Below are 26483 nucleotides of genomic sequence, written 5' to 3' on the forward strand. Positions count from 1 at the left end.
CAGAATTTTAAATTTAAAGGTAAGCCTTATTGAGGAGGGGAGGCTTGAGCACAGACTTGGAGGTGAGGAGGAATGTTCTGGCAGAAGAAATAGCTTGAGCAAAGACTCTACGGCGGGAACATGGGAACGTGGGAACGTGCGGGTCATATTCTGGAGTAAATAGGCGAGAGGCCAATGTGGCTGGAGCAGAGTGAGCATGTGTGTGGGGGCAGGGTACACTTGAGGTCATCAGAGAGGAAAGGGGTGGGCAGAACTTTGCGGGCCATTGCGAGAACTTCAGCTTTTACTGAGTAGCTCAGTCAGTAGCAAAGAATTGCTGCGATCTAAGTAGGGACTCACTGATGCTTGATGATGACAAATGTCACATGCAAGGCCCTTAACCACCTCAGCTTCAGTTTCTTCCTCTATAAAATGGAGATAACAATGTTAGCCTGACAGGTGTGTGGGAGAGTGAGATGGGATGGCGTGAGGTGCAGGAAAGCAGTCAGTGCTCGGTGCTCCTCTGATCCTCCCTGCCCGAAGTACTGCAGACGCAAAACCCCAGTCGCTCCTCCAGGCTGAGCTGCTCACATGTCACACACACAGACGTCAGGGAGAATCACCTGGAACTGTGCATGCTGAAGGCTGGGCCTTGTTTGTGGGGTAATCTTGCTAAATCCTCCAGAAATAGGCCCTGACATCCGGACCTCAGTCAGCAACCCAGGAGGAGGGCAGGAAGCTGAGGCACCTGGAATTAGGGGCTACAGTCCTGACTCTGCTTCCCTCCCCCCTTTCCCAATTCCCACAGTCTCTACCTCACATGCCCAGGGGAAATAAGGGGTGCTGTTTGCTCTGTAATGGTCTGCCCGGCTGTGGACATCCACCTCCCCTGGGGTCCCCCGGCTCAGATAAATCAGCCTGCACTTCAAAGGAAGCTTCACCATACACTAACGAAAAATAAAATGGAAAATACAAGAATCCTACAAACAGCACATCTCACAAAGCTCCTACCTTTGAATACCTCTCCTTTTCCTCATCCCCACTCCCCCAGCCATATGAAACTTCTGGGAGAAGTTGGAATTTAGAAAGGAAAGAGGAAGGTAAGAAAAGTGGATGAGGTAAACAATAAATATTTACTTATTGTCCATCATGTGCTTGGTACTATGTTAGTGCCAGAAATACAACAGTGAGCAAAACAGACCCTACTCCTGCCCTTGTAGAGCTTACAGCCTAGTGAGAGAGACAGACATAAACAAATAACCATCAATACAAGTGTATACTTACAATCTGCAATAACTATTATGAAGCAAAACTATAAGGTAACATAAGCATTCGTTGTGGTAGGAGGTGATCTAACCTATAGAGTGGAAAGGCCACTCCTGATGATGGAGCATCTGTGCTTGGATAAAAGGATAAGTAGGGGTTAACTGGGGTTGATGAGGGCATGCGCTAAAAGCATACCAGGAAGAGGAAGAGGGAACTTCATGGGCAAAGGTTCCCAGGCAGGAGGGAACAAGGGAAGTTTGAGGAACTGAAAAGCCACTAGGAGGGCTGGATAGGTTGGGCAGATCCTACAGGACCTAGCGGCCATACAAGAATTCGGGTCTTTATGGAAAATAATCGGAAGACTTTAAGCAGTAAGGTTTAAAATAATATAATAATATTATTTTGTAATTGTATTTTAAATAAACAATATTGTTACAATAATATTTTATAGTATTTTGTCCCCTTTAAAGCGATCTTTGGTTACAACATAAATAACAATGGACCAATTACTAGCCCTGTAGCAGAGCAGGGTAAAGAATGACAGTGGCTGGATTCGGTGGCAGCAGAAATGACCAGCAGAAAGATATGAAGGAGCAGCCATCAACCCCATTGTTGAAGTCTCTTATTCACTTAACAAATGCTTGATGTCCAGATTCAAATCCCAGCTCAGGCCCTAAACCTGTCCTGGGCTCACGGATCCTCATCACTAAAACGGTAAAACTTGACAGCAGGGGGCAAGACCTAAAAGAATCAGGGCTCGTGAGCACGTGTGTGGGACAGCTGCACCGTCGGTTCTTCCGATAAGAACCCCTCTGCTCGGCTCTCCCACAGAACCCTCGCCTGGCTCAGCGAGGTCCTCTCGGGTCAGGAACTCCGTTTCCCACTCCCGCCGAAATAGGCTCAGACTCCAGTCTCCTGCCTGGACCAGTGCTACTTCCCAAACTTGCCCTCCAGGGAAATGAAGGGGTTAATTTTCCAACTCCACTTAGCTGAGTTTACTTGGGAATTTTCCAACACAGAGTTAGAAGCTATCAGACCGAGAGGCTGCTGGGAACTTCTCCGCCTCCGGCTCCCTTGTGCCTGGGTGCCGCCCCTAAGCCCGAAGCGCAAATATAGGAAAGGAGCCGGTGGAAGCGGAATGCCCACCGGCCGCTCAGTAGTGGGCTGGGCAGGAGGGCGGGGCGGGCCTCTGTGACGTCAGGACCACGCCCCCTGGGAAGGCGCTGCGCCTGCGCCAGAACGGCTGCCTCGCTCCCGGAAGTGGAGGGTCTGCGCGGAGAGCGCCGCTGGGTCTGGGTGCCCGGAGGCAGAAGCGCTGGCGGAGCTCGCTCGTCAGCCTCCGACCGCCATGTCGTCCTTCGACACCAACCCCTTCGCAGACCCAGTGGACGTAAACCCCTTCCAGGTAGAGCCCCCAACTCAGTTCTCTCTAGTGCCAAAGGCCGCGGCTCGGGCGTCTTTCGCTGGAGCCGGGAGACGTGGCGTAGGAGAGACGGGCTGTTTGCCCAATGGGAGAATGGGCTCTGGGGGCTGGCCTATCGTAGTGTCTGGGGGGGCGGGACTAGCAGCAGGTGGAACTGCGGAGGGGGCGGGGCGCTGTAGCTTCGGGAGAGGTGGTGGGACCCCCTAGCTCGGGGAGAGGTGGTGGGACCCTTTAGCTCTCCGGATGTCGCCCCTCTGGCTGGACCCTGCTAAGGAAGGGGACTGAAGCAGACGCGGTCAGGGAGACCCACCCCAGCGTCGAGGAGAGAAGCGACTTCAACTGAGGGGGAAGTGTGGCTACCCCATCCCGCAGTCTTGGGGAGACCCCTGCCTTGAGTGACATTAGGAAAGAGGGTGACAACAAAATGAAGAGGTGGAAGCTTCTGGTGGGAAGGAGATCCCAAGTTCAGCTCTCCCCCGACCCCCCGAACAGCCAAACTAGCCTACAAGGTATAGGAGGCCCACTGAGATTTGCTAGATTTGCTAAGGAAGATTGGGAGAGGGTGGGGAGGTAGCCAACGCACGCTGAAATACGGACTTGATAAGAATTCCACACCTTGGCCACGGGTCTAGTTTGGACTGGGATTTTAGCTAGATAGGAGGGAGAGCCCAGGTTAGGGAGGGAGAAGTGAGGGGGCTCTGAGGGTCTTGAAGCACAAGAACTGTGGTCTGATGGACCTGTGTGTGTTGTTAGGGTAGTAGAGATGTGTTGACCTTTGAGCTGGCCTGATCTTTTGAGCAAAGGATAGCGGAAGAAGTCTTCCTACTTAAAGCCGAAACCTTTCTGCTTTTGAGCTGAGGGTACAGGGATATTCTTTTAACACAGCGAAGTGCTGGGGTTTCTGTTAGCTCCGCATCTCCTGTGTCTCGTTTCATGTCTGCTCAAAACCAGTTCTAGGGAAGCTTGATTGTGCTGACTGGTGATTTATGAGCCCCGAGGTTTCTGCTCTGTCAGGATGTCACCAGGCACATTAACTCATCTGCTTGTATTTTATTCTGGCCATTGGCAGCTGCAAAGTTTCCTGCAGGTGTGGGGGAAGTACTTAGAGGGGTCCTTCCTGCAGCTCACAGCATGAGTTTTCTCACCTTGAATTCCTTCAAGGGTCAGAGCAAAGACAAAGGAGACTAGCAGGGAATAATTGTATACTGTCAGAGTGAACATTTTATGCCTCTTTCTTGGTCTCAAGGTACTTAGTCAAAGGGAGCCCTCAGGGCAAATTTTAGTAGTTTGGTCTTTGTAACATCCTGAACATTCCTCTTGCAGCTTAATGCTTCTTGATGGAACCTTGTCTCTTATGTAATGCAGTCATCTCAATTGAGTAAGAAAAAAACATTTGCATTTTTTTTTCTGCCGGTGTCATCTGGTAAGAGTTTGGTTTAATTCCAAAACTGCTTTATAACACTGGACTTTGAGTTTTAGTAAGGATCTAGTAGTCTCTTGGAATGCCTTCTGTGTAATGATTTGCTTTTTTTTTTTTTTCCTGTCAGAATCAGAAATAAAATGTCTGCTGCTATCTGAGAGGCAGTCAGCTGTCCAAAGATGCAAAGAACTTGTCCCCAGCGCTAGCAGTGGGCAAGATAATTGGCCTGAATGCTGCCCTGTATTAATAGCAGCTTGAAAGTCTTAGGCTGAAACCGCATCTTCAGCCCCAGGAATGATTGTGCAAACTGTGGTAGAAGTAACTTCTGCATTCAAGTGAGACAGTCTGTCCATCAGGCAGCCCCAGGATATGACAGGACAGGAAGCAGCTGTGGCCCTGTAAAGAGCAACATCTGGTGGGGAATCCTGTGTGGGAAGACGAAAGCTGGCTGGCTGTGGCTCCGCTCCTCCTTATGCTGGCCTGGGTTTTTCCTCTTGGCACACAGTCCCGTGGGGAGAAGGAGCTTTGGACGTGAGGCCCTCAAGCTCTCCTGGAGAGCTGCCCTCCCTGTCCTTGTGATGGAAGTGTTTGCTTCCCTGACTGCCAGGGCTGGGTCATTGGGAGGGTGCAGCCCTGGGGTGACTGGGTGTGAGCCCAGCTTCATTTACCCAGGGTGTTAGCACAGAGCTCAGGAGAGAGCAAGGGGAGAGGCAGTAGGCTCAGAAACTGTCACACCTAACCAGCTTTCAGAGCAGAGTCATGTTTTCCGTCAGTCCGTGGTAGGTCATGAAAGTATACTCAGTGTTCAGAGTCCATGGAGGCCTATTAGATCCAGGGGGCATCCTCCGAAATCTATTGTAAACCCTCAGTCCCGAGAGGAGGAAACCAGGAACCCAGTAAGGACGGGACGTGCCAGAGTCACCAGCTAATTCGCAGCAGGAAGGAGCCCACATCTGGGGCTTTTGAAGTTCACATATTGGTCTTAAACTGCGCTGGGGTTTTTTAGGCCAGCTAAGGAAAGAATGTATCTTCGTCATCACTGCCCCTGTTCTTGGAATGAGAGTACTGGTAGGGGTGATTAGTACTAGCTAAGTGAGTTTTAGTTAGTACTCACTAATTAGTGTTAGCTATGCAAGTTTTTCCCCAGTGTGTGGGGCTGGAATAATACAGATTATATTGAGCTTTTTTTTTTTTTTTTAAAGATTTTATTTATTTATTCGACAGAGATAGAGACAGCCAGCGAGAGAGGGAACACAAGCAGGGGGAGTGGGAGAGGAAGAAGCAGGCTCATAGCGGAGGAGCCTGATGTGGGGCTCGATCCCACAATGCCGGGATCACGCCCTGAGCCAAAGGCAGACGCTTAACCGCTGTGCCACCCAGGCGCCCCTATATTGAGCTTTTTAAGACACATCTGCTGTGCTTTTTAGCCGCATATGTTCTGAGTAATACCAGTGCTAGAAGGTGCTTAAGGTTATGTAGTCATATAAGTTTGGGAGTCACTCTGAATTCCATTTTTCTTGCAGATTGACAAGGCTTGTTAGTTTGTGAAAGGCTCTGAGCAGTCCTGCAGTAAAGACATGTGCTCAACTTTGTCTGACCCGGCACTTCTCAGACTTATCCAACCATGGAATCCTTTTTCTGCCAGCTCTTGTAATAGGCCGTGCAACTTCCGGTGTGCCTTTAAATTGACTTCTTTCCCCGTGTTTTTTTATCCACTTCCTGCTCCCCGCCTCCATCTTCCCCCCTGCACAGTGGGCATGGGCTTTTATGACCTCTTCTTTGCCTAGAGTTATGATTGGGATTCTTAGGAAACTTCCTGCCTTGTAAGAGCGGAGAGCACACAGTTGTCACAAGAGCGCAGCAGAAGTTTTACCAAACTTCCAGGAGGAAGCAGGAAACTGCAAGCCAAGGATTACCGATTTCACAACCTCCCCTGGCACTCCCTCATCCCTCTGTTAATTATGGTGCATCTGCTCTGCAATCTCTGGGTATGCGGGTCCTGCTTTGGACTGATCCCAGCGTGGCTGCTCCCAAGAGCGTCTCAGGAAGGCTTGTCGGGGTGTTGAAGAGGGAGAGGGCTGCAGGTGGGCATTGGCACGCCTGTTGAAGGTTCCAGCAGTCCGCCAACAAGCAGGTCACCCAGGCCAGCGCCAGGGCTGCTTTCCTACTGGGCATCTCTGCCATGTTGCCCCAGGCAGACGGCATCGATCTCAGGAGGGGGAGTGAAGTAGCTGGTGGTGCTTGAACAGAGAAAACCTTTCAGCGTCCTGAGTTGCCAGATCACACAATATCACTTTCACACGTTGCCTCCTCGCAATTAAAAGATAATCTCAGTGGTGTGGCTGCTTCCCAAGGATTTAAAACGTTTCTCTCCCGTGGGAGGAGAAAGTGGTGGCAGAAACGTGATTTGGGTGTGAACAAAACTCCCTGCACAGACAGCGAGGCTTTGCCACTTCCCGGAGAGGATGGGCTCCAGCTGACTGTAACTTCGGGAATTCTTAAAACCACCAGATGGACCTGTTAGAACTTTCTTGTGCAATAGGAGCATTGTCTCAAGAAAGTTGAAAATGGTAAAGTTCAGACAGTGGGAGTCCAGACAGCTGGCAGACTGGGGTGGAGGGGAGTCCTCTCCCTGCCTCTGGCTGGCACCCGGAGCCAGGCTGGGTGCTAGAAAGCACCTGGCTGGAGACACTGCTGAACTTGAATCCTACACTTCGGTTTTCTTTGCAGCTGCTTGGAGTAGGATAATTCTGTGTTCAGAGCGGTGGTAATATTTAACCAGGACCAACAAGGGGTACTTGCCGCTCTTTCAGAGAAGAGTGCTGTGCACATTAGCAAGGTGTGACCTGTCCGGCAGCGCCCCGCTGAGATGCCGACACCTGTATGGGCAGCACTGAGCTGCTGCTGCTCCAAGGGCCTGTGCCGGAGGTGCAGGTAAATGAGCCCGTGGCCTGCCAGAACTTCTGACCTGGCAGGAGAGCCAAGAAATGCTAGCTGCGCACGATAACACTGTAGGTATGAGGACGGTAGTCAAAACTTGCCAGAAGGAGCTGTGAGGGATCTGAGGAGGAAGGGCAGAGTCCTGTGGTAGACAGGCTTAGGCCGAGAGCAGAGAGCCTGGCAGATGGGGAGAGAGGGTATTTCCTACTTCTGGTGACGGAGCACCAAGAACCAAAAGTCGCTTCTGCCTGCTGTTGCCCTGCAGCCCCAGGCACTTCTTCCCCCTGAGAGCCTGCCGCCTCTCCCACTGTGGGCCTGGGGCATGCCTGCTGCTTGGGGCACACTCGCTAGCTTGGCCAGTCCCTCTGGTGGTTCTCTCTGCCCTGGCCTCTTTAACGCTGGGACTGTCACCACCTTCTGCCTGTTTTCAGGCTGTGAAACCTGGAGTTCTGTCCTTGACTTTGTTCTCACCGTTTACCTCTCTAAGTTCTTCCGTTTACACTGTAGCCAGCACGTGGGGTGCAGGAGCACCTGGCTCCGGGGACCCAAACAGGCCACTTGCCACTAACAAAATCCAGAGGCGGAGAGATGAGTGGTGGTGAAACAAGAGAGGACTTAATCGCAGGGAGCCCGACACCAGGAAGACAGCGGGAAGACAGCGGGCTAGCATCCCAAAGAGGGTCGCCCAAGTGCGGGACAAGGCTTTCAGGTTTACGTCGGGAAAGTGTGGGGCAAAGGTTGGGTCTGTGCAGGTCTGCAGTGAACGTTAAATCGCTCATTGTCTTCAAGGCAATCACAGGTGGAGTCTTGCTGGCTCAGGACAGTCCTTGTTGCTTGAGGGGGTAGTTTCGGTTCCCATCAGAGGACGCTTGGCCCTCAGGGTCTTCAGCCTGCGCCCAGGGACCAGCTGGAAAGAAGAACACAGCTAGAATGCTTGAGGTCAGAACAGGGGCCGCGAAGTCCTCTTTCACTGTGGCTCAGAGTAGCACCCACATCCCCGCGGTCGCAGATCTGGAGCTCTGGGGGCACCTGGCTCGCTCAGTTGGTAGAGTGTGTGACTCTTGATTTTAGGGTTGTGAGTTCAAGCCCCACGTTGGGTGTGGAGCCTACTTAAAAAAAAAAACCCAAAAAACAGACAAAGACCTAGACTTCTAGCCCTTACCTTCTCCTGAGCTTCAAACCAGTAGTCTCATGTTTCACCTGGACGTTGCCAACCTTTTCAAGCAGACCTAGTCCGTAGCTGTCTCCAGACCAACTCGGGATCTTCTCCGGGCCTCTCCTGCTCCCACACAGCCACTCCTGAAAAACCTGTTCCTCTTCCCCCGTGATCACTGATCTTGCTCAGCAGTGGCTCTGTTCACCAGTCACCCAAGCTAGCCACCCAGTCCCTCAACTTCCCTTCCTCCTTTCTTGCCCAGAGAGTGGCCGAGCCTGTGGCATCTCCCTGAGCAGGGCGTCTGTGGTCTGTCCCCTCTTCTCTGCTCCCAGCTGTCATGCCTTGGTCCTGTCACCCCTGTGGACTGCGGTCCTGTCTAGGCCTTGCTCGCTGCTCACTGCACTCTCTGCACTGCGGCAGACGCCAGTCTCCAGTTGCCCTGCTCTGCCCACGGGTGGGGTCCAAACTCCTGCAGCCTGCCCGGACCCCTGCTTCAGGCTGGTTCCTTGGCACTCCTGGCTCCTCTGTCTATACTGTTCACTCCACAGCCCCTGGAAACTTCTCCGGTGTAGAGGCTGCTTTTATTTTTTATTTATTTTTATTTTTATTTATTTTTATTTTTTAAAGATTATTTTAGAGCGGGGGTAGGGGGAGAGGGAGTGGGAGAATCTCAGACAGATCCCCCACTGAGCACAGAGCCCAACCCTGGTCTTGATCTCACCACCCTGAGCCAAAGCCAAGAGTCAGACCCTTAACTGAGCTACTCAGGTGCCCCTAGAAGCTGCTTTTAAGCGACGGGTTTGAGCACTGGAAACCTGAGTCAGGTAGAAGGGCCCACAGTGGCCCCCTAGCTGAATGCAAACAGGCTTATTAAGTGACCCACCTCAGAAGGTCCATAAGCCCCTGCTGACCAGTGGGCTCCTTACAACTGGGCACAGGTGCCAAAAAGGGAAAATGCCATACGTTCCCATACCTCCTCACTTCTCCCTTAACTATAGCCCCCCGCCCCCCGCCCCTGCTTCATGGCAGACCGTCTCTCCTTTGCTGTCCTGCCCACTGCTCCCTTGCAGGGTTTTCAGTCAATTTCCGTGTCCTTGGTCCTGCCTTGGGTGAATCCTGGCGGCCACCTGATTGGGCGGTCCCACATCCTTTCGAGCTGCTGTGCCTTTGCTAACACTGCTCTTGCCGCCCTCCTTCGTGCTTGCTAAACGTCTGTCATCGCTCAAGATCCGACTTGGGTGCCGCCTGAGTAAAGCCTTCCCTGACTTCCGGCCGCTTAGTCCCTCCCTCCTCCATGAAGCAGGTGCGTCGCCCTCTTCAGTGCACATCTTGCCGCACCTCCGCCCTCCTGCTTGTTCTCTTCGCAAGCGCAGGAACCAAGGCCTTTTTTCGGTGTCTGAGCCCTGTGCATGGTGTGGGACGGTTTGTGTAAGGAGGAAACAAAGGTGGAAGGGGTGGCAGGTGGCTCAGTTTGACCACGGACCAACCGCTGCCCGGGGTGCAGGTGCCAAGGCCTGGAGGCCTCAGGTGCCCGGCGGGGTGGTTCAGCCTCACTTTTCTGGGCTGCTCTGTACATCACTGCCGTGGCAGGGAGAGAGGCCCCGCGTGCACCTTGCTCATTTGGTGGGTCCTCAGGCTCTTTTAAAAAAGGCGTGGGCGCATGTGCTTTTTTAAGGTAAAAATAACATAATCACATGGAAAATTTGGAAGACAAAATAGATCGTTTAGATTTCTTGCCTTTTTTTTTTTTTTTTTTTAAAGATTTTATTTATTTATTCGACAGAGATAGAGACAGCCAGCGAGAGAGGGAACACAAGCAGGGGGAGTGGGAGAGGAAGAAGCAGGCTCATAGCAGAAGAGCCTGATGTGGGGCTCGATCCCGGGTCGCTGGGATCACGCCCTGAGCTAAAGGCAGACGCTTAACCGCTGTGCCACCCAGGCGCCCCAGATTTCTTGCCTTTTGCAACCATTGTTCTTTTGATGTGTTTTCCTGCCAGTCTCTTTTCATATGAGTGCTTTTGACAGAATTGTTACTTGGGGTTCATATAACAAAGCCTTTTCTGTGTTGCTGCCCTGTGTTCATAGTTGTGATTTTTCATGGCTGTGCAGACCATTGAGGGGATGTGTACCAAAGCATTCTTATGCTCACTGTCATTGGATGTTTAAGTCGTTCCCCGATTTTTGTTTAAAGATTTTATTTATTTTTAAGAGAAAGAGAATGAGAGTGAGTGGGGGAAGAGGCAGAGGGAAGGGGAGAGAAAGAATCTCAAGCAGACTCCCTGCTGAGTGCGGAGCCGGGCTCAGGGCTCCGTCGGAATCCAGCCCCAAGATCATGACCTGAGCAGAAACTGAAGTCAAATGCTCAACTGACTGAGCCACCCAGGCGCCCGTGTATTTTTTCTCCTATTGTAAATATTGGTGCAATAAATATCTTTGCAGCTACAGATCTTTACACATTTTTATCGTATTTCCTCAGGATGGAGTCTCAGGTAGGACAGTACCGAGGTTAACTGTGGCTCTTTTCACTTGGGACCCAGCCAGCCGGGCTGGGGATGATTGCCCTTTTTTGTCCCATGACGCACAGCCTTGTCTCCAAAGTAAATAGGACTTCACAGAGGTTCCAAAGTATTGGTAACACTGCCTCCCAGAGAGAATGGCCGAGTGTTTTCTGTTGTTGTTCATGAGGTATTTATTTAATGTGTTTATTTGGAACCTGAAATCCCACATGGGGAGCGTGGGTGGAGTGTGGGATGGAAAAGCAAGGAAAAGTCACAGCTCAAGCACGGCCGGGACCTGTGACATGGAAAGTGACTGCCAAACCGGAAACAAGCGTGTTTTTCCCGGGCCCTTCCCTGCGGAGCTCCAGCCTGCCTGCCTGCCTCTTTTCCCTCTCTCGCTGCCGCTACACGAAGGGTTCCCCTTCCCCAGCGGTGGTGGGCCCCTCCTCTCCGCTGTCTCCCCCCCCCCTTCCCTTGCTCACTCTGCCCTGGGCTCCTGTGCTGCACACACAAGTCTCTGCTAGAATCCTCGATCCTTGGCTCCAGGAGGGCAAGAGTTGCACCCTCTTCGTCGTGGTGTGGCCCTCACACCGTGACTCTTCCCTGAATGAAAAGAACTGAGTGCAGGCGTGTTTTCTTTGTTACAAATTCAGCGAAGGGCATTAGCCAGTCTGAGTCCTTTGTGTACCAAGGGGTTTTAGGTTACCTCTCTATAGGTGAAACTTAGTTCTTGCCATCCCTTGAAATAGCTACTTGACCCGCTTACGAGTCCGCTGATGTTTGGCGAGTGGGAAAGGAGGTCGCTGCTGTGACTTATTTGTGGTTCGGGCTAGAAGCTGAGGGTCTTCATTCAGACCGGTCGGTGTGGTCCTTACTGCAAAACTCTGCGTGTCTCCTACCATGGGGGTTCGCCAAGGACTTCCTGAAGTCCAGGAATAAAGAACTGAAGAGAAACAGTTGTCCTGCTCACTCATGTGCCCTGTCGGTGTTCCTCAGGAGTGGGGTGCCTTCATTCAGCCGCACATGGAGCACCTTCCGTTTGTCGACCGCACCAGGCTTTGGGGCTACGCTGCTGAGCAGGCCTTCCCCTCTCAGGCTTAGCGGCGTGTCCCTGGAGATAGACAAATTCAGGATCCGGCTCAGCCACTACCCCTGAGATCTTGGACAGACTACTTCCCCTTTCTGATTTGGGGCTTTCTCCAGCTACAGGGTGGTCATGGCGTTGACATGGGGGGCGGGGAGTTGTAGCTTTTCTCAGCCAGGGCTCCTCAGCTGAGCCACAGCACAGAAGCTGGCTGAAGTGACGGTTCTCTCCATTCTCAGGGATGGTTTAGAACCAGGACTGTTGTAGGTGCCCGGGAGAGAAGTCAGGTCGTTGAAGACAGGGGATGCCTTAGGGCGTTGGGCCAGAATTCTTTCGAAGAGCCAGGTTGAGGAAGGCTGGTAGAACCTTTATTTCTGACGGCTTGACACAGTGGCCAGTTTTGGGGTGACTAGAACTTCACCATAGCGTCATTGTGTAAGCCTGGCACATAGTAGACACTGTCAGTGTTAGCTCCCTTCCTCTCCCGCCAGGCCTGAGCTTCTCATCTTTCAGAAAGAGCCCAGGTCTCCCAGAGTGTTCCAGGCCCCTCTTCTGAGGCCCTGGGGCTGCTGCAGTGATGCAGGCGCCCCCCCCCCCAGCTTTTGGGCGGTGCCTCCCAGAGAAAGTGGAGGAGGGCACAGGGCGTGGGCTCTCAAACATCCCATGTGCTTCTCCGCGTCGGGCCTTCGGCAAGCACTAGCAGCCAGAAGTGTGAACTAGTCACGGCAGCATCTGGCTGCAGAGGTCACAGGCTGTTGGGGAGACAGTGTTTGTGGTGAGACTGCTGAGGGGGCCAGGACCAAGTGTTGAAGATTTTAGTGAAAAGGAGGAGAGATCACTCTAGGCCAAGGAGTCAGCTCACCCACCCCTGGAATCCTCTTGGGCTTTGCCTTCTGGTCAAGGAAGTGACCTCTCTTCATGGTCTGAAGGTTGCCTATTAAAATGTGTGCACCTCAGGCAGACATGTGGGCCAGCACCCGAAACTGCTACCAGAGCCACCCCTCTGTCCTCCGTCCCGTGACACAGACTCAGGTAACCAGTTCCTTGGATGGTGGATCTGATTTCAGTGACTTCAGCTCACCCAGTCTGCTGTGGCTTGGTGTTTTGTGGAGCCAGAAAGGGGAACAGAGCCTGAGCTCCAAATCTTTCTTGTAGGAAGCCAGCCCAGTGATTCTGGGAGAAATCTGCTAGGCATTCAGCCAACGAATAACCTCAAGGCCAGTTCCTCCAGCTCAGGTGGCCTTCTGAACTTCACCTGTCACTTTGTCCAAGTTGCGGGGGCCACCAGGCAGGGACATAGCCATGTGACCTCCTTGCAGAAGAAATTGGGTGGGGGTGCAGAGATGAGGTATGTCCAGAGAGAAGAAGTCAGTTGGAGCTGTGTGCCCAGCTCTGGGCTAGACCCTGGGGCCAGCCAGCCATCCAGTCTCATCGGTCCGGAACCGGAAGCCCAGGTGGGAAGACAAGAATTGGTATTGTGAAAAACATCAGAGAGAACAGTCACCGCTGTCCCCTGGTTCTGTGAACGTACAGAATAGGGAGCCAACCATTTTGAGACCTAAGACAAGTACAGCACCGTGGTGAGGGTGTTTCCACATCTGAGATGTGAGGGGATTGCCCTCTGAGGGTGTGTCTAATGTGAATATTGAGTTTGAGAATCCGTCCAGTGGAGGTGAAGCTGGGCCAGCAGGACGGGAGCATGTGGACCGTTGTGAGGGACTGGGGAGGGGGGGGGGTTGTTGGGAGGGTTAGGGGGCCAGGGGAGGCCTTGTAACCGGGGCCTTGGCAGAGTGCAGCAGCCTCGTGTCCATCCTTCACAGCTGTTTCTCGCAGAGCCCAGGCCTCGCTGTCGAGCTGGACCTGAGCCCCGTACCTATTATGTACAGGGAAGGGGAGGGGAAAGGGGTGATAGAGTGCGGGGAGGGGGCAGGATGAGGCTGCTGGCCACTGGCCCCAGGCCAGCAGGGAGGCTGCTGGGATGCAGGAGATTACAGGGAGTGCTGTGCGGGCCCTAGGCCAGAGGGCTGGCCTTGGCAGAGGTCAGATGGGGAAGGGAAGACTCAGGAAGGAAAACTCAGGAAAAAACTGTGGTCTGAGGACATTTTTGCATTTTTTGAAAAGAATCCAGGAAAAAAAACCCCAAAAACATTCTCCTGGCTTTTCGTCTGAGCCCTTCATGCCTCTGTTCCTAGCAAGTGCGCCTGGCTTAATAAAACCAGCACTGGCGGCCAGCAGCGTGTTTTTGTTCCAGAACCTGACACTGTCCTTTAAAAAAGAAGAGGAATAAGTGCTTTCTGTAAAATAATAAATGCAACAGTACAGAAAGGTTATGAAGTAAAAAATACGTTTCTCCCCCTGCCCCCCCCCCAGTCCCTAGACGTAAATACTGTGAACTGTTTTGAATCTGGAAAAGGGCACTGACAAGGACATGGGTGGTATCTATTCCAAGGTACCAGAGTGGGAAGCTTGCTCTGGGTCTCTTCCGGGAAGTCATCGGGGCTGAACTCCTCCTTTTCCAGAAAGGGAGAAGAGACCACAGCTCTGGTGTGGCAGGGGCTGGGCACAGGAGCCTTCCTGAGAGGCTTTTCAGGGCACCAGGAAGGGCCTTATCTGTCTCCCTTCAGCCAGGTATCCCCGGGGGTGCCCGCTGGCCCTAGGAGGGGCCAAGAGTTGGTGATGTCGTTTCTATACACGAACAGTGATACTGAAGAAAGAGAAATTAGGGAACCGATTCCATTTACAATAGCACCAAAAACCGTAAGATATCTTGGAATAAACTTAATCAGAGAGGTAAAGGATCTATATTCTAGAAACTACAGAACACTGATGAAAGACATTGAAGAGGACACAAAAAGGTGGAAAAACATTCCATGCTCATGGATCGGAAGAATAAACATAGTTAATGTTTGTTAATTAGTAATTATTTATTAATTACTAATGACCAATTATTAATTATTATTAATTATTATCAATGCCATCCTGATCAAAATACCAATGACATTTTTCAAAGTGCTAGAACAAACAATCCTAAAATCTGTGTGGAACCAGAAAAGACCCCGAATCGTCAAGGAAATGTTGAAAAAGAAAAGCAAAGCTGGGGGCATCACATTGCCTGATTTCAAGCTATACTACAAAGCTGTGATCACCAAGACAGCATGGTCGTGGTACAAAAACAGACACATAGACCAATGGAACAGAATACAGACTCCAGAATGGACCCTCGACTCTATGGTCAACTAATCTTTGACAAAGCAGGAAAAAAACATCCAGTGGAAAAAAGACAGTCTCTTCCATAAATGGTGCTGGGAAAATTGGACAGCTGTATACAGAAGAATGAAACGACCACTCTCTCACACCATACACAAAGATAAACTCCAAATGGATGAAAGACCTCGATGTGAGACGAATCCATCAAAATCATAGAGAAGAACATAGGCTGTAACCTCTTCGACATTGGCCACAGCAAGTTCTTTCATGACATGTCTCCAAAGGCAAGGGAAACAAAAGAAAAAATGAACTTTTGGGATTTCGTCAAGATACAAAGCTTCTGCCCAGCAAAGGAAACAGTCAACAAAACAAAGAGGCAGCCCATGGAATGGGAGAAGATATTTGCAAATGACACTACAGATAAAAGGCTGGTATCCAAGATCTATAAAGAACTTCTCAAACTCAATACCCAAGAAACAAATAATCAAAAAAATGGGCAGAAGATACGAACAGACACTTTTCCGATACAGACATACAAATGACTAACAGACACATGAAAAAATGTTCAACATCATTAGCCATCAGGGAAATTCAAATCAAAACCACACTGAGATACCACCTTACGCCAGTTAGAATGGCAAAAACGGACAAGGCAGGAAACAACAAATGTTGGAGAGGATGTGGAGATAGGGGAACCCTCTTACATTGTTGGTGAGAATGCAAGTTGGTACAGCCACTTTGGAAAACAGTATGGAGGTCCCTCAAAAAGTTAAAAATAGAGCTACCCTGTGACCCAGCAATTGCACTACTGGGTATTTACCACAAAGATACAGACGTAGTGAAGAGAAGGGCCATGTGCACCCCAATGTTCATAACAGCATTGTCCACAATGGCCATACTGTGGAAGGAGCCGAGATGCCCTTCATCAGATGGTTGGATTAAGAAGACGTGGTCCATATATACAATGGAATATTACTCAGCCATCAGAAAGAATGATTACCCAACATTTGCATCAACATGGACGGGACTGGAGGAGATAATGCTAAGCGAAATAAGTCAAGCAGAGAAAGACAGTTATCATATGGTTTCACTCATTTGTGGAACATAAGGAATAGCAGGGAGATCGTTAGGAGAAGGAAGGGAAGAATGAAGGGGGGTGTTAAACAGAAGGGGAATGAACCATGAGAAACTATGGACTCTGGGAAACAAACTGAGGGCTTCAGAGGGGAGGGGGGTGGGGGACTGGGATAGGCTGGTGATGGGTATTAAGGAGGGCACACATTGCATGGTGCACTGCGTGTTATACGCAAATAATGAATCATGGAACACTGCATCAAAAACTAAGGATGTACTGTATGGTGACTAACATATCATAAAAAAAAAAAAGAGCGAGAGAGATGGCGATGTCCCTCCCCTTCGTCAAGGTTCTCTCTTCTTCCCAGGGCGTCTCATGGCTGTTTTTGTTTGTTTTTGTTTTTTTCCCTTTGCAGGATCCCTCTGTGACCCAGCTGACCAATGCTCCACAAGGTGGCCTGGCTGAATTCAACCCCTTCTCAGAGGTTGGTGAGCATGCCCTCTTTCTGGGTCCCTGGGTCCTCTGGCTGGTGCTAGGTTTCTGGGGCAAGGAGCCTTGGCAGAGGCAGAGGCAACTCTGAGAAGCTTCAGCCCTCAAAGGAACAGTCCTAACATGAGCTTGGGGTGGGGGAAGGGTGAAGAAGTCCCCAGTTCTCCCCTCCGGATCTGTGATCTGGGCCCCTCCCTGAAGAGAGTAGGACCGTGCTGGGGAGCTGTGACTCCAGCAGAGCCAGGGGTGCTGGGTGAAGCATCACATTGCCCAGCGCCTGAGGCTTGATGGCCAGGAAGCCACAGAGGTAGGCCCAGGCCTGCCCCAGAGGGAATGTCCCTCACAGGCAGGGGCATGCCACTTACCCTGCTGTGGGTTTGTCCCTGTGTGGCTGACCGGTGGAGCCACTCACCTGCCTCCTTTGGTGTGTTCCACACAGACAAATGCAGCGACAACAGTTCCTGTCACACAGCTCCCTGGGCCCTCGCAGCCAGCGGTTCTCCAGCCCTCGGTGGAACCAACCCAGCCAACCCCCCAGGTACTGTTGACCAAGATCCCTTCAGCCTGTCCTTTCCAGCAAGGGAAGCACCCAGACCAGTACCTGAGCCCTGAGATTGGGGGAGGGGGTAGACAGAGGGCCTTCATTCTTGGCTCCCTTTCAAGGGCCCTCTTGATAATCTCTTTGGAGCTGGTCACTTCCACATGGAGGGTCTGCTCAGCCAGCCTAGATCCTCACCCCCAGCCCACTACTACCACCGAAAATAAGCTCTGCTTACCAGACAGGAGTCCTTGGTGTGTTCGGTGAGAGCATTTGCCCCTCTCGTGCCATTCCAGATCCTTGTGGACCCTTTGGTTTGTCCTCTCTTACTTGAGGCCCAGAATCTCTCTCTCTCTCATTTTTCTTTTTTTACCTCTTTTATTCCTGCCTTCCTTCTTATTTTCTTTGTCCCTTCACCAAATACTGTAAATCTTGTCTGCCTCGTGCCTGATCCCCTACTCCATCCCCTCACCGCCCTGCCGCGCGCTCCCCGCCGCCCCGCGCTGGTGAGCGTGACCCACAGTGGAGTCGTATGTTGCAGCTCCTGCTTAGACAGGCCAGCAAGTTCCTGCCTACCAGATTCCTGGCAGTGAGCGAGCTCTCAGAGAGGCAGATGCTACTAGGAGGAGATAGTATTCTCAGAGACAGCTACATGCGAAGGCTTCCGAAGGTAGGCAAAGTGTAGATGAGCGGGAGTGAGGGCAAGGCCCGAGCTGGGCTTTGGACTCTTGTGGGCCCCAAGCTGCTCCCACTGTCTGACCGGACTTGGGAGGGAGGGCTAAGACCCTCACCATGGTCCAGCGTGGTCAATTCTGGTCCTGCTTTTGCCCCCAGGGCGTGAAGTTTACCTCCCGAAGGCAGCCTTAGCTCTTCGAAAACTCTCTTTGGAGAGAGGGAGAGAGTGAGCGTGTGTATGCGTACACACGCATGCACACGTACGTATGTACACATACTCCCGGTTTGTCATCCTGCAAGGTGACTGGTTTGATAGCCATTCCCTAAGGACTGTAGATTTCAGGAGGAGCTGGGCACTAGTGGCTCCCGGCAGGAGCGGGTCCCGGGGCCCTGGGCTGGAATGCCTCACGTAGAGCTCCCTAGATGCCTCCCTTGGAGGCCTTGCTCTGCCTGGACAGGGGATAAAGCTTGGACTCGGCATGCACAGCTGGGCAGAGCAGGGCCAAGCCTAGGGGGCTGGCCTGGGATGTAGCTGGTCACAGTTCAGGTGACGTCAGGGGTTGCACCTGGGGGTGGGGTGGGGTGGTGCTGAGATCCCTGAGGCCCTAGGTGCACCTTGGTCTGCCCTCGTGTGCCTCCCCGCACTCACTGCTAGCAGGCCTGCACTGTGTCCCCTTCACACGCACACCCTCCAGGCTCTTCAAGTGAGGTGTGGCTCTCCGGGTTTCTGGTTAAGGTTAGTCTCTCGTGAGGCCATTTTCCCTTTGCTGTTGCCCCAAAGGTCACTGTAATTGAGCTTTGCCTGGATTCCAGAATGGGGGATAGTTCTCTCATCTCAAGCTCAGGGAGGAAGGGGAGACAAGAGCCCTGCTTAAGGCTGGTTAACACCTAAGAGGACAGAGGTGTCACAGGAGACAGGTCGCCTTGGCGTCTCTGTGGTGGTCTCTGGTACCCAAGACACTGTGGGGCTGGGATTGGCTCTCCCTGCATGGGGCAAGGCCCTTCTGGTTTCCTACTCAGGCTGACGCTGTCCCTCCTTCTCCCATGTCCGGCTGCCCCCACCCTCTGTGCCCCCCAGGCCGTGGCCTCCGCAGCACAGGCGAGCCTGCTTCGGCAGCAGGAAGAGCTGGACAGGAAAGCAGCCGAGCTAGAGCGCAAGGAGCGGGAGCTGCAGAACACAGTGGCCAACTTACACGGTAGGGGAGGCGACTGGTCTCTGGGCCAGCGTGCCTGGCGCAGGAGCCTCCGCTGAGCCTGCTTGGTCCGGGGCGGCTCCGCAGCTCTGTTGGGCTCTAGAACATCTCAGCGGCGCCGCTGCCAGCGCCAGGAAGAGCAGTGAGGTGGAGGCCGGGAGACCCGCAGGGTGGTCCTCGCGGCTGTAGATTGTTTCCACGCTCCTTCCTGCTCTGAAAGTTCTTGTTAGAGTAAGGGGCGCTGGTCCTGCGTGCGATTCCCCCTAACCTTCATGATGATAACCCCTTGTGCTTACGGGCTGGTTGTTCGTAAAAATCATCACTTAGGCCATTTTGCTCTGTTTCCCAGTGCATTTGGGATGCATTATCCTGGTGTGGGCTTGTGGGTATTCATGCCCCATCCCACTCTGCCCATCCCACTGCCTACCCATAGCAGCCCTGACCCCCACTTGCCGGCCCCCTTCTGGGAGCCCTGGTTTGGCTCGTAAACTGCTGGGGTGTGCACCCCACCATGCTGCTGCAGAGGCCAAGCCTGACCTCATTGCCTCTTTGTACACAGTGAGAGAGAACAACTGGCCGCCCTTGCCCTTCTGGTGCCCTGTCAAGCCCTGCTTCTATCAGGACTTCTCGGTGGAGATCCCTGCCGACTACCAGCGGATATGCAAGATGCTGTACTATCTCTGGATGTGTGAGTCCTGGCCCCGCCCTCGGAGCTCCGGGGGGGAAATGCGGTGCACTCCAGAGCCCTGTCTGCTCCAGCTGCTCCTCCCCGCAGACTCCAGCCTTCCTCAGTGCTGGGCCGGGGGGGTTGGGGGACCTTCTGCCCGCACGATTGGCTCTTCATGATCTGTGGTGTTTCTGCCGCTGCCCTCGCTGTATGGACCTCATGTCCTCTCCAGGGGGTGGTTTGCCAGGCCTGGGAGCCCTTCCATCCCCTTGGCACCAGCCCATCTCTCTCTCTCCTCACCCTCCCCAGTGCATTCGGTGACTCTGTTTCTGAACCTGCTTGCCTGCCTGGCGTGGTTCTTAGTCGACAGCTCCAAGGGAGTGGACTTCGGCCTTTCGATCCTGTGGTTTATCATCTTCACCCCCTGTGCCTTCCTTTGCTGGTACCGACCCATCTATAAGGCTTTCAGGTGAGTGCGGCTGGGGCAAGGGGGTAGAGTATGGCTGGCATCCCAGGTAGCAGGCCAAGGGCCTTATGCCCAGGGACCCCATCCCAGCCTCAGAGCAGAGTAGGATGGTGGGGTGATCCACTTTCCCATTCCTACCCACAGTTGGAGCAGACGGGGGTCAGGAGCCATTTTCCTGCGATGTTGTGCCCGGGGTCTGCTCTGGGCACTGTCCTTGGACTAGGCATGGGAGACCTAGAGAAGGGTCCGTGCGCTCCCACCTGCTGCCATGCTGTCTGATGCGTTAGGATTTCCGTCACTGGGAAGAGGGCGGGGCTTCTTCAGCTCCCTTCTGAGGCTTTAGGGAGTCCCCTTTGATAAGCTCTCCATGGCTTATCGCTCCAAGCTTGTTTACGCCTCTCCCCTGCCTCCCCAGGAACTCTCTTGAGCCTGCTGAGTGCAGACCGGTTGACCTAGAATAGGCAGTGTGGACATGAGCGGCTCCACCTCACAGACCCTCAGGGCTTGTGGCATGGCGCCTCCGAGTTGCTGCTTTCAAGCCTGGGAACCTAGCAGGCCGCAGGGAGAGAGGGGCAGTAGGGGCCAAACCCTCCCATGCACTCCTCAGGCAGTACGCCAGCCTTCGAGGACATGGAGATGGAGGTTTGGTCTAGAGTTCTGTTCTCCCCAAATACCTTTTCTTCCACCCAGGCCAACAGTCTTATTATTAGATATTTATACCTTTGGCCTAGATTTCCTTGTCTCTTAAGAAGTGCAGATACGTACCCCAGGAAATGGACCGTTAGGCTCTTTATGTCGTCCTCTGGGGAGCAACTTTATTAGCTCTTTGAGTAGAGTGGCAAGCACTGACCCCTTAAACTGGAGGGCAACGAGTGGCAAACCCTTTTTGATTATGGTTGTGGATGTATGTGTCCTCTGGACAGTGTGGCTGCTCCCCTGGAGCTGTCTGCACTCCCATCCTGCCTCGGGGCTCCTAATGCCATGCCAAGCGAGGAATACTGAGCAGCGAACCCCCAGCCCGCTTGTGACGTGCATTTCCCCCTCTCTCCGCAGGTCCGACAACTCTTTCAGCTTCTTCGTGTTCTTCTTCCTGTTTTTTTGTCAAATAGGGGTCTATATCATCCAGTTGGTTGGCATCCCTGGCCTGGGGGACAGGTGAGACCTGGGGCAGCATGCGGGGCTGATGCTTGGGAGGCGGCCTGGCCTCTCTCGCCCTGTCTCCCCGCTCCCAGAGAGCCCTCCCAGAGGACCCAGGGGCTGGTGGCATCCTCATGCCCCTCCAGTTCTTCACTGGTCGCCACTCGCTGCCTCGCCTGTTCACCACTTTCTGGGGTGTTGTGGGTGGACCTGCCCTGAACCCTTAGGCGACCAGGGCTACGTCCTGTGGAGGATTGCGTCCTCTTTCTTTGCTTCTGCCGTGCCCTCCAAGAGGCTGGTGCTACTTCTACAGGCCCCAGGCGAGCCCTCGGGTTTGGGCACTTGCGGACAGAGGCCCTGGCCTTTTGTGGACTCTGTGCTGTGACTTTGTCCAGAGGCCATGTAATGTCAGGAGCTGGAGCCCTAGCCTCTCCTGGATTGGCTCCTTGCTTTGAGCGTAGAGCTGGCTTGAGTTTCCTGGGTGCCAGAGCCCTCAGCTCAAAATTAGCCTCAAAAAGAAAAGCTGCTGGCTGATGTTTTCCTTTCTGCCCCAGTGCACAGGGAACATTATAGAAAGGTCAGGCTGCCACTTGGCTGAGAGCCTGAGCCTGGAAGGGCTGTGCTACTTTGGTCCCTTCCCTCCAGTGGAGCTGGCAAATGCAGGGCGGAGGGAGGGGGCTGACTCATCTTGCGCTCCGAGCGTGCCCACTGCCCTCCCGCCACCCCTCATCCATCTCGCTCTGCTGTTTCTGGGATGGCCCCTTTCTCTTTGAAAGTGTCATCACTCACTACCCTCAGTGGCATCCTGGAAGACAGGCTATGGCATAAGGCCTCTTTGCTCCCCAGCTCGGGAGTCAGAAGGCTTGAGTTCTGGTCCAGGCCCCCCCCCCCTGCCCTGCCCCCTGCCCTCCCCCCTCCCCCCTCCCCCCTCACAAGCTCAGCAGCCTCCAGCTTCCCAGCGCCTCCCCACCTCACCTCCCAACCCTCACGGCTGGGTGGATAGAATCCCCCCTTTCTTGTTATCAAGTATAAAATACACAGAACATAAAATTTATTTTATTGACGACTTAAACCATCTTAAAGTAAGAAATTCAGTGGCGTTAAGTAGATCCATAGTGTTATGCAGCCCTGTCCATTGTCTAGTTCTAGGCCATCTGTGTCACCCTGAGAGGAGACTCTCTACTCATTAGCAGGCATCCTGCTCCCTCCTTCCCGGAGCCCCTGGCAGCCATGAAGCTGCCTGTGCGCGTGCACGCACGTGCGCGCTCTCTCTCTCTCTCTCTCTCTCGATCTGCCTACTCCAGACATTTAAGTGGAACCATACAGCATGTGGTTTTTTGCGCTGGCCTCACTCAGCATGATTGTTTTAAGGCTCATGCTGTACACGGATGTGTACATCCTTTTTATGGAGCGCTCGTCCATCCGCTTGTCTGCTCATCAGTGGACAGACCCTGGGGTGGTTTCCTCCTTTTTGCTGTTGTGAACAGTGCTGCCATGAACATTTCTGTACAAGTCTTCGAATACCTGGTTTTGTTGTTTCGGTTATGTATCTGGAGTGAAATTGCTGGGTCACGTGGTCAGTCTGTGGAGGAGTGGCCAACAGTTTCCTGCAGTGGCCGCACCATTTCCTTTGGCAGTGTACAAGGGTTCTTGTTTTTCCACAGCCTCACCAATGCTTGTTTTGTCTTATTTTGTTTTGTTCCCAACTTAGAGGTATATCATCTCACTGTGGTGGTCTTTTAAGTCGGCTCCATACCCAGCGTGGAGCCCAACATGGGGCCCGAACCCATGACCCCGAGACCAAGACCTGAGCTGAGATCAAGAGTTGGGTGCTTCACTGACTGAGCCACCCGGGCGCCCCTCTCGCTGTGGTTTTGATTGGCATTTTCTGAATAACTAGTGGTGTTAGCACTATGTGCTATCTCTTACGTGCTTTTTGGCCATTTGTGTATCTTGGTTGAAGAAATGTCTGTTCAGGTCTTTCTCTAGTAATTGGGTTGCCTTTTTGTTGTCGAGTTCTTAATGTATTCTGGATACTAATTTATCAGATTAACACATTTCCCCCTTATGTGTATTATTTTTTCATTCTTGTATTAGTGTCCTTTGATGCACAAAAGTTTTTAATTTTGATGAAGTCCAGTTTTTTTCTTTTGTTGCTTATGTTTTCAGTGTCATATCTAAAACCAGCGCCCAACCCAAAGCCATGGAGAGTAAACTGTTTTCTTCTAGGTATTTTAGTTTTAGCTCATACTAGGTCTCTGATCCATCTTGAGTTCCATTTCCGTGCGTGGTTGAAGTCCGGGTCCAGCTTCATTGTTTTGCATGTGGCTGCCCAGCACCGTTTGTTGGACAGACTGGGGTCTTGGCACCCTTGTCCAAAATCAGTTGATGATCCATGTATCGGTCTGTTTCTGGACTCAGTTCTTTTCCATTGATCTGTATGTCCTTTTCTTTTCTTTTCTTTTCTTTTTTTAAAGATTTTATTTGACAGAGAGAGACAGCCAGCGAGAGAGGGAACACAGGCAGGGGGAGTAGGAGAGGAAGAAGCAGGCTCCCAGCGGAGGAGCCTGATGTGGGGCTCGATCCCAGAACGCCGGGATCACGTCCTGAGCCAAAGGCAGACGCTTAACAACTGCGCCACCCAGGCGCCCCGATCTGTATGTCCTTGTGCCAGTACTGCACTGTTTTGAGAACTGTGGCTTTGTAGTGAGTTTTTAAATCAGGAGATGTGGGCATATCCCCGTTATAGATAAGAACCACTGGGGCTCAGGAAGGTCACCTTCCTACCGACTGGAGGCAGAGGGGCTGCCCTGGGTCCCAGCAGGAGGAGCTGAGGTGATAGGCTGAATGCAGTGGGTTGGCCAGTGGTCCTCTTTCCCAGAGGGTGGGCTTTGGGAGTGAGCAGCTAGGCTTTCCACGTCCCCTAGAGCGGCTTGGACGACTCCTGTCCGAGGGCAGTGTGGGGCCTGTCAGCCTCACAGAGGCCGGGCCTCCGGCCCACGGCTTCGTGCTGTAGGGAGCTGCTTGGGTGGTGGCTGGTCAGCCTACAGCAGCCACTTAGGGAGGAGACCCTCACGGGCACCTCTGGGGCCCACTCTCACTGTGTCCCCTCTGGCTTCCTCCTCCCCCCTTTGCAGTGGTTGGATTGCAGCCCTGTCTACGCTGAAGCAAGACCACTTGCCTGTGTCGATCATCATGATGGTGGTGGCTGGCTTCTTCACCCTGTGCGCCGTGCTCTCGCTCTTCCTTCTGAAGCGGGTGAGTGGTGGCCGCTGGGCCAACCGCAGCCTGAGCAAGCAGGCGCCTCTTCCCTGCCTTCGCCTTGGGGCTGCCCATCACTGGAGACAGTTGGGCCCCCCAGGTCGCAGAGGTCCAGTGACTGTCCCCAGGGTTCGGGTGGGAGGTCAGGCGGGCCCCCAGGGTGCACTTCTCAGCCCAGCCTCTTTCCGCAGGTGCACTCCCTGTACCGCCGGACGGGGGCCAGCTTCCAGCAGGCCCAGGAGGAGTTTTCCCAGGGGATCTTCAGCAACAGGACCTTCCGCAGCGCCGCCTCCTCTGCCGCCCGAGGAGCCTTCCAGGGGAACTAGTCCTCCTGCCTCTCCTTCCTCTGCCCCAGCCTTTTCTCTCGCCTGCCTTCTGGCTGCACTTGCCGTGGTGCCTTAAACAGTGGTCATGCCCAGCACAGACCTGGGGAGGGTCTTGCACGGTCCTTCCTCCCTCCCTCCTTCCTTAGCCGCCTGCTCTCCATTCTGCCCGAGGGGAGGGGAGGGAGGGACAGGGACCTTTTTTTTTTTTTTTTTTTTAACACAAGAGAAAAAAGAAAAAAGCTGTCTTTCCTTCTCTGGTGGTGCTTCGGTAGGTTCGAAGCAGTGGGACTGTAGTTCACTTCCCCCTACACACGTACGTACACACGTGTGCGTCGCATACATGCACACACTTGGGATCACCAGCTGACCTGGGCCCACACCAGCTGGAGTTTTATTTCTGCCAGGATCCTGGGATTCCACTCCTCCCCCAGCAGGCCTGGCCTGAATCTGGCTCCACAGACCCAGCCTGTGGCTTCCACAGTCCTGCCTTTCCTTCCTGCCCAGGCTGGGGTAGTCTCCCAAGGGCTCCCCTTTAGATGAGCTGCAGTCCACGTGGATGGAAAGCTCTGTTCCCCAGATCACTCTGAGGTGGTCTCTGGGCTTCCAGAGCCTCTGGCATGGTCGCTCCCAGGCTCTTCCCTGCCTTAATGTTTCTCACAGATTTATAGCCCTTTAATGCCCCCTGCACTTTCCTGGTGTGGGGGTACTTGTGCCCTTTGGGCCGTCTCTGAGCCCTCTCCCCTCTCTAGACCTAATGAATGTGCAGGAGGGTTGTCTGGGATTTGGGGAGGAGGAAGGGATGGAGGACACTGACCCCAAGTAGTCCTGCCCAGCCTTTGACAGTTGTCTAGGAGGGTGGAGTCTGACTGTCCTGGTGTGGTTTGGCCCTGTTTCAATTTCCTCTCCTCCTGAAGGACAGCGGCCCTTTGCCGTGGCCTCAGATTCTACCCCACTCTGCCTTCTCCGTTCAGCAGTATCTCATGTGTATGACTCTTGGGGGCGGGGGGACAAGAATCAGTCCAGAACTGCGTCCCTCATGCAGGACTGATGAGCCACTTTTCTGAGGGCTCCCCCATCCCCTCAGTAAAACCTAGGTCACCTGTCACTGGTCCTGGGGATTCGTCAAGTGTGTCCGTGTGATGGGCACCTGGGAATCAACAGATAAAACCTGCACCCTGTCCTCTAAAGGCTGTACACAGGGTGGGTGTGTGGACTGAGGGGACTTCTCAAAAAGCTGACCAACTGCCTGCCTCTGGGGCCTGGGGCCCACCCCAGGACAGCGTGCAGACCGGCAGCCCACTCAGCCCCAGGGCCACTGAATGATCATGGCAGTAACCAAGGTTTTGTAAACTTTCTGGTATTTTTTTCTTCATGTACAAATGTATATGTTATGTCTCAATTTTTGTGCTTTAAATAAAAACAAGACATTTTCAGACAACCCTAGTCCTAATGTCTGGTGGCCTTGGGAGGGTGGGAGTGGCCCACAGAGCCTGCACTGAGCTCGAGGCTCCAGTGGCCAGATTCTGCATCTGGCCGCCCTGCTCTGGCTGGTGTGGGAGGGGCCGAGCCCCTTCCTGAGACTATTTGGCCAAAAGCACCTTCTTGTCTCAGTATCTCTACTTTATAGAGCGGCTGGTTCTGAGCGGGCGGGGCACGCCGGGGAGCTTCTTTAACTCTTACCTG

At 53.1% G+C, this 26483-nt stretch overlaps 1 protein-coding gene across 2 annotated transcripts; it reads left to right on the forward strand.

Moving 5' to 3' along the window:
• The first annotated feature begins 2468 nt into the window (after positions 1-2468).
• SCAMP2 (secretory carrier membrane protein 2) lies at positions 2469-26238 on the forward strand. 2 transcript variants are annotated; one of them, XM_045795186.2, is made up of 10 exons: positions 2469-2650; positions 16464-16532; positions 16977-17075; positions 17617-17745; positions 18829-18946; positions 19503-19631; positions 19920-20079; positions 21130-21231; positions 24351-24471; positions 24666-26238. In XM_045795186.2, exons 1-10 carry the CDS (start codon positions 2594-2596, stop codon positions 24798-24800), a joined length of 1119 nt encoding a protein of 372 aa, XP_045651142.1. In that variant the 5' UTR covers positions 2469-2593; the 3' UTR covers positions 24801-26238. The 2 variants fall into 2 exon arrangements, with proteins under 2 accessions (XP_045651142.1, XP_045651141.1); XM_045795185.2 differs by lacking the exon at positions 17617-17745 and having other exon boundaries at positions 2471-2650.
• Positions 26239-26483: the final 245 nt, after the last annotated feature.

The sequence above is a fragment of the Ursus americanus genome, chromosome 28, assembly GCF_024610735.1.
Source record: "Ursus americanus isolate L20-20 chromosome 28, mUrsAme1.1.p, whole genome shotgun sequence".
In the NCBI taxonomy this organism is placed as follows: Eukaryota; Metazoa; Chordata; class Mammalia; order Carnivora; family Ursidae; genus Ursus; species Ursus americanus.

Coding starts and splice junctions, on each gene's coding strand:
- SCAMP2 (XM_045795186.2), top strand. CDS start 2,594: ATGTCGTCCTTCGACACCAACCCCTTCGCAGACCCAGTGGACGTAAAC. Junction 19,632..19,919: donor GCTGTACTATCTCTGGATGT/GTGAGTCCTGGC, acceptor CACCCTCCCCAG/TGCATTCGGTGACTCTGTTT. Junction 24,472..24,665: donor CGCTCTTCCTTCTGAAGCGG/GTGAGTGGTGGC, acceptor CTCTTTCCGCAG/GTGCACTCCCTGTACCGCCG.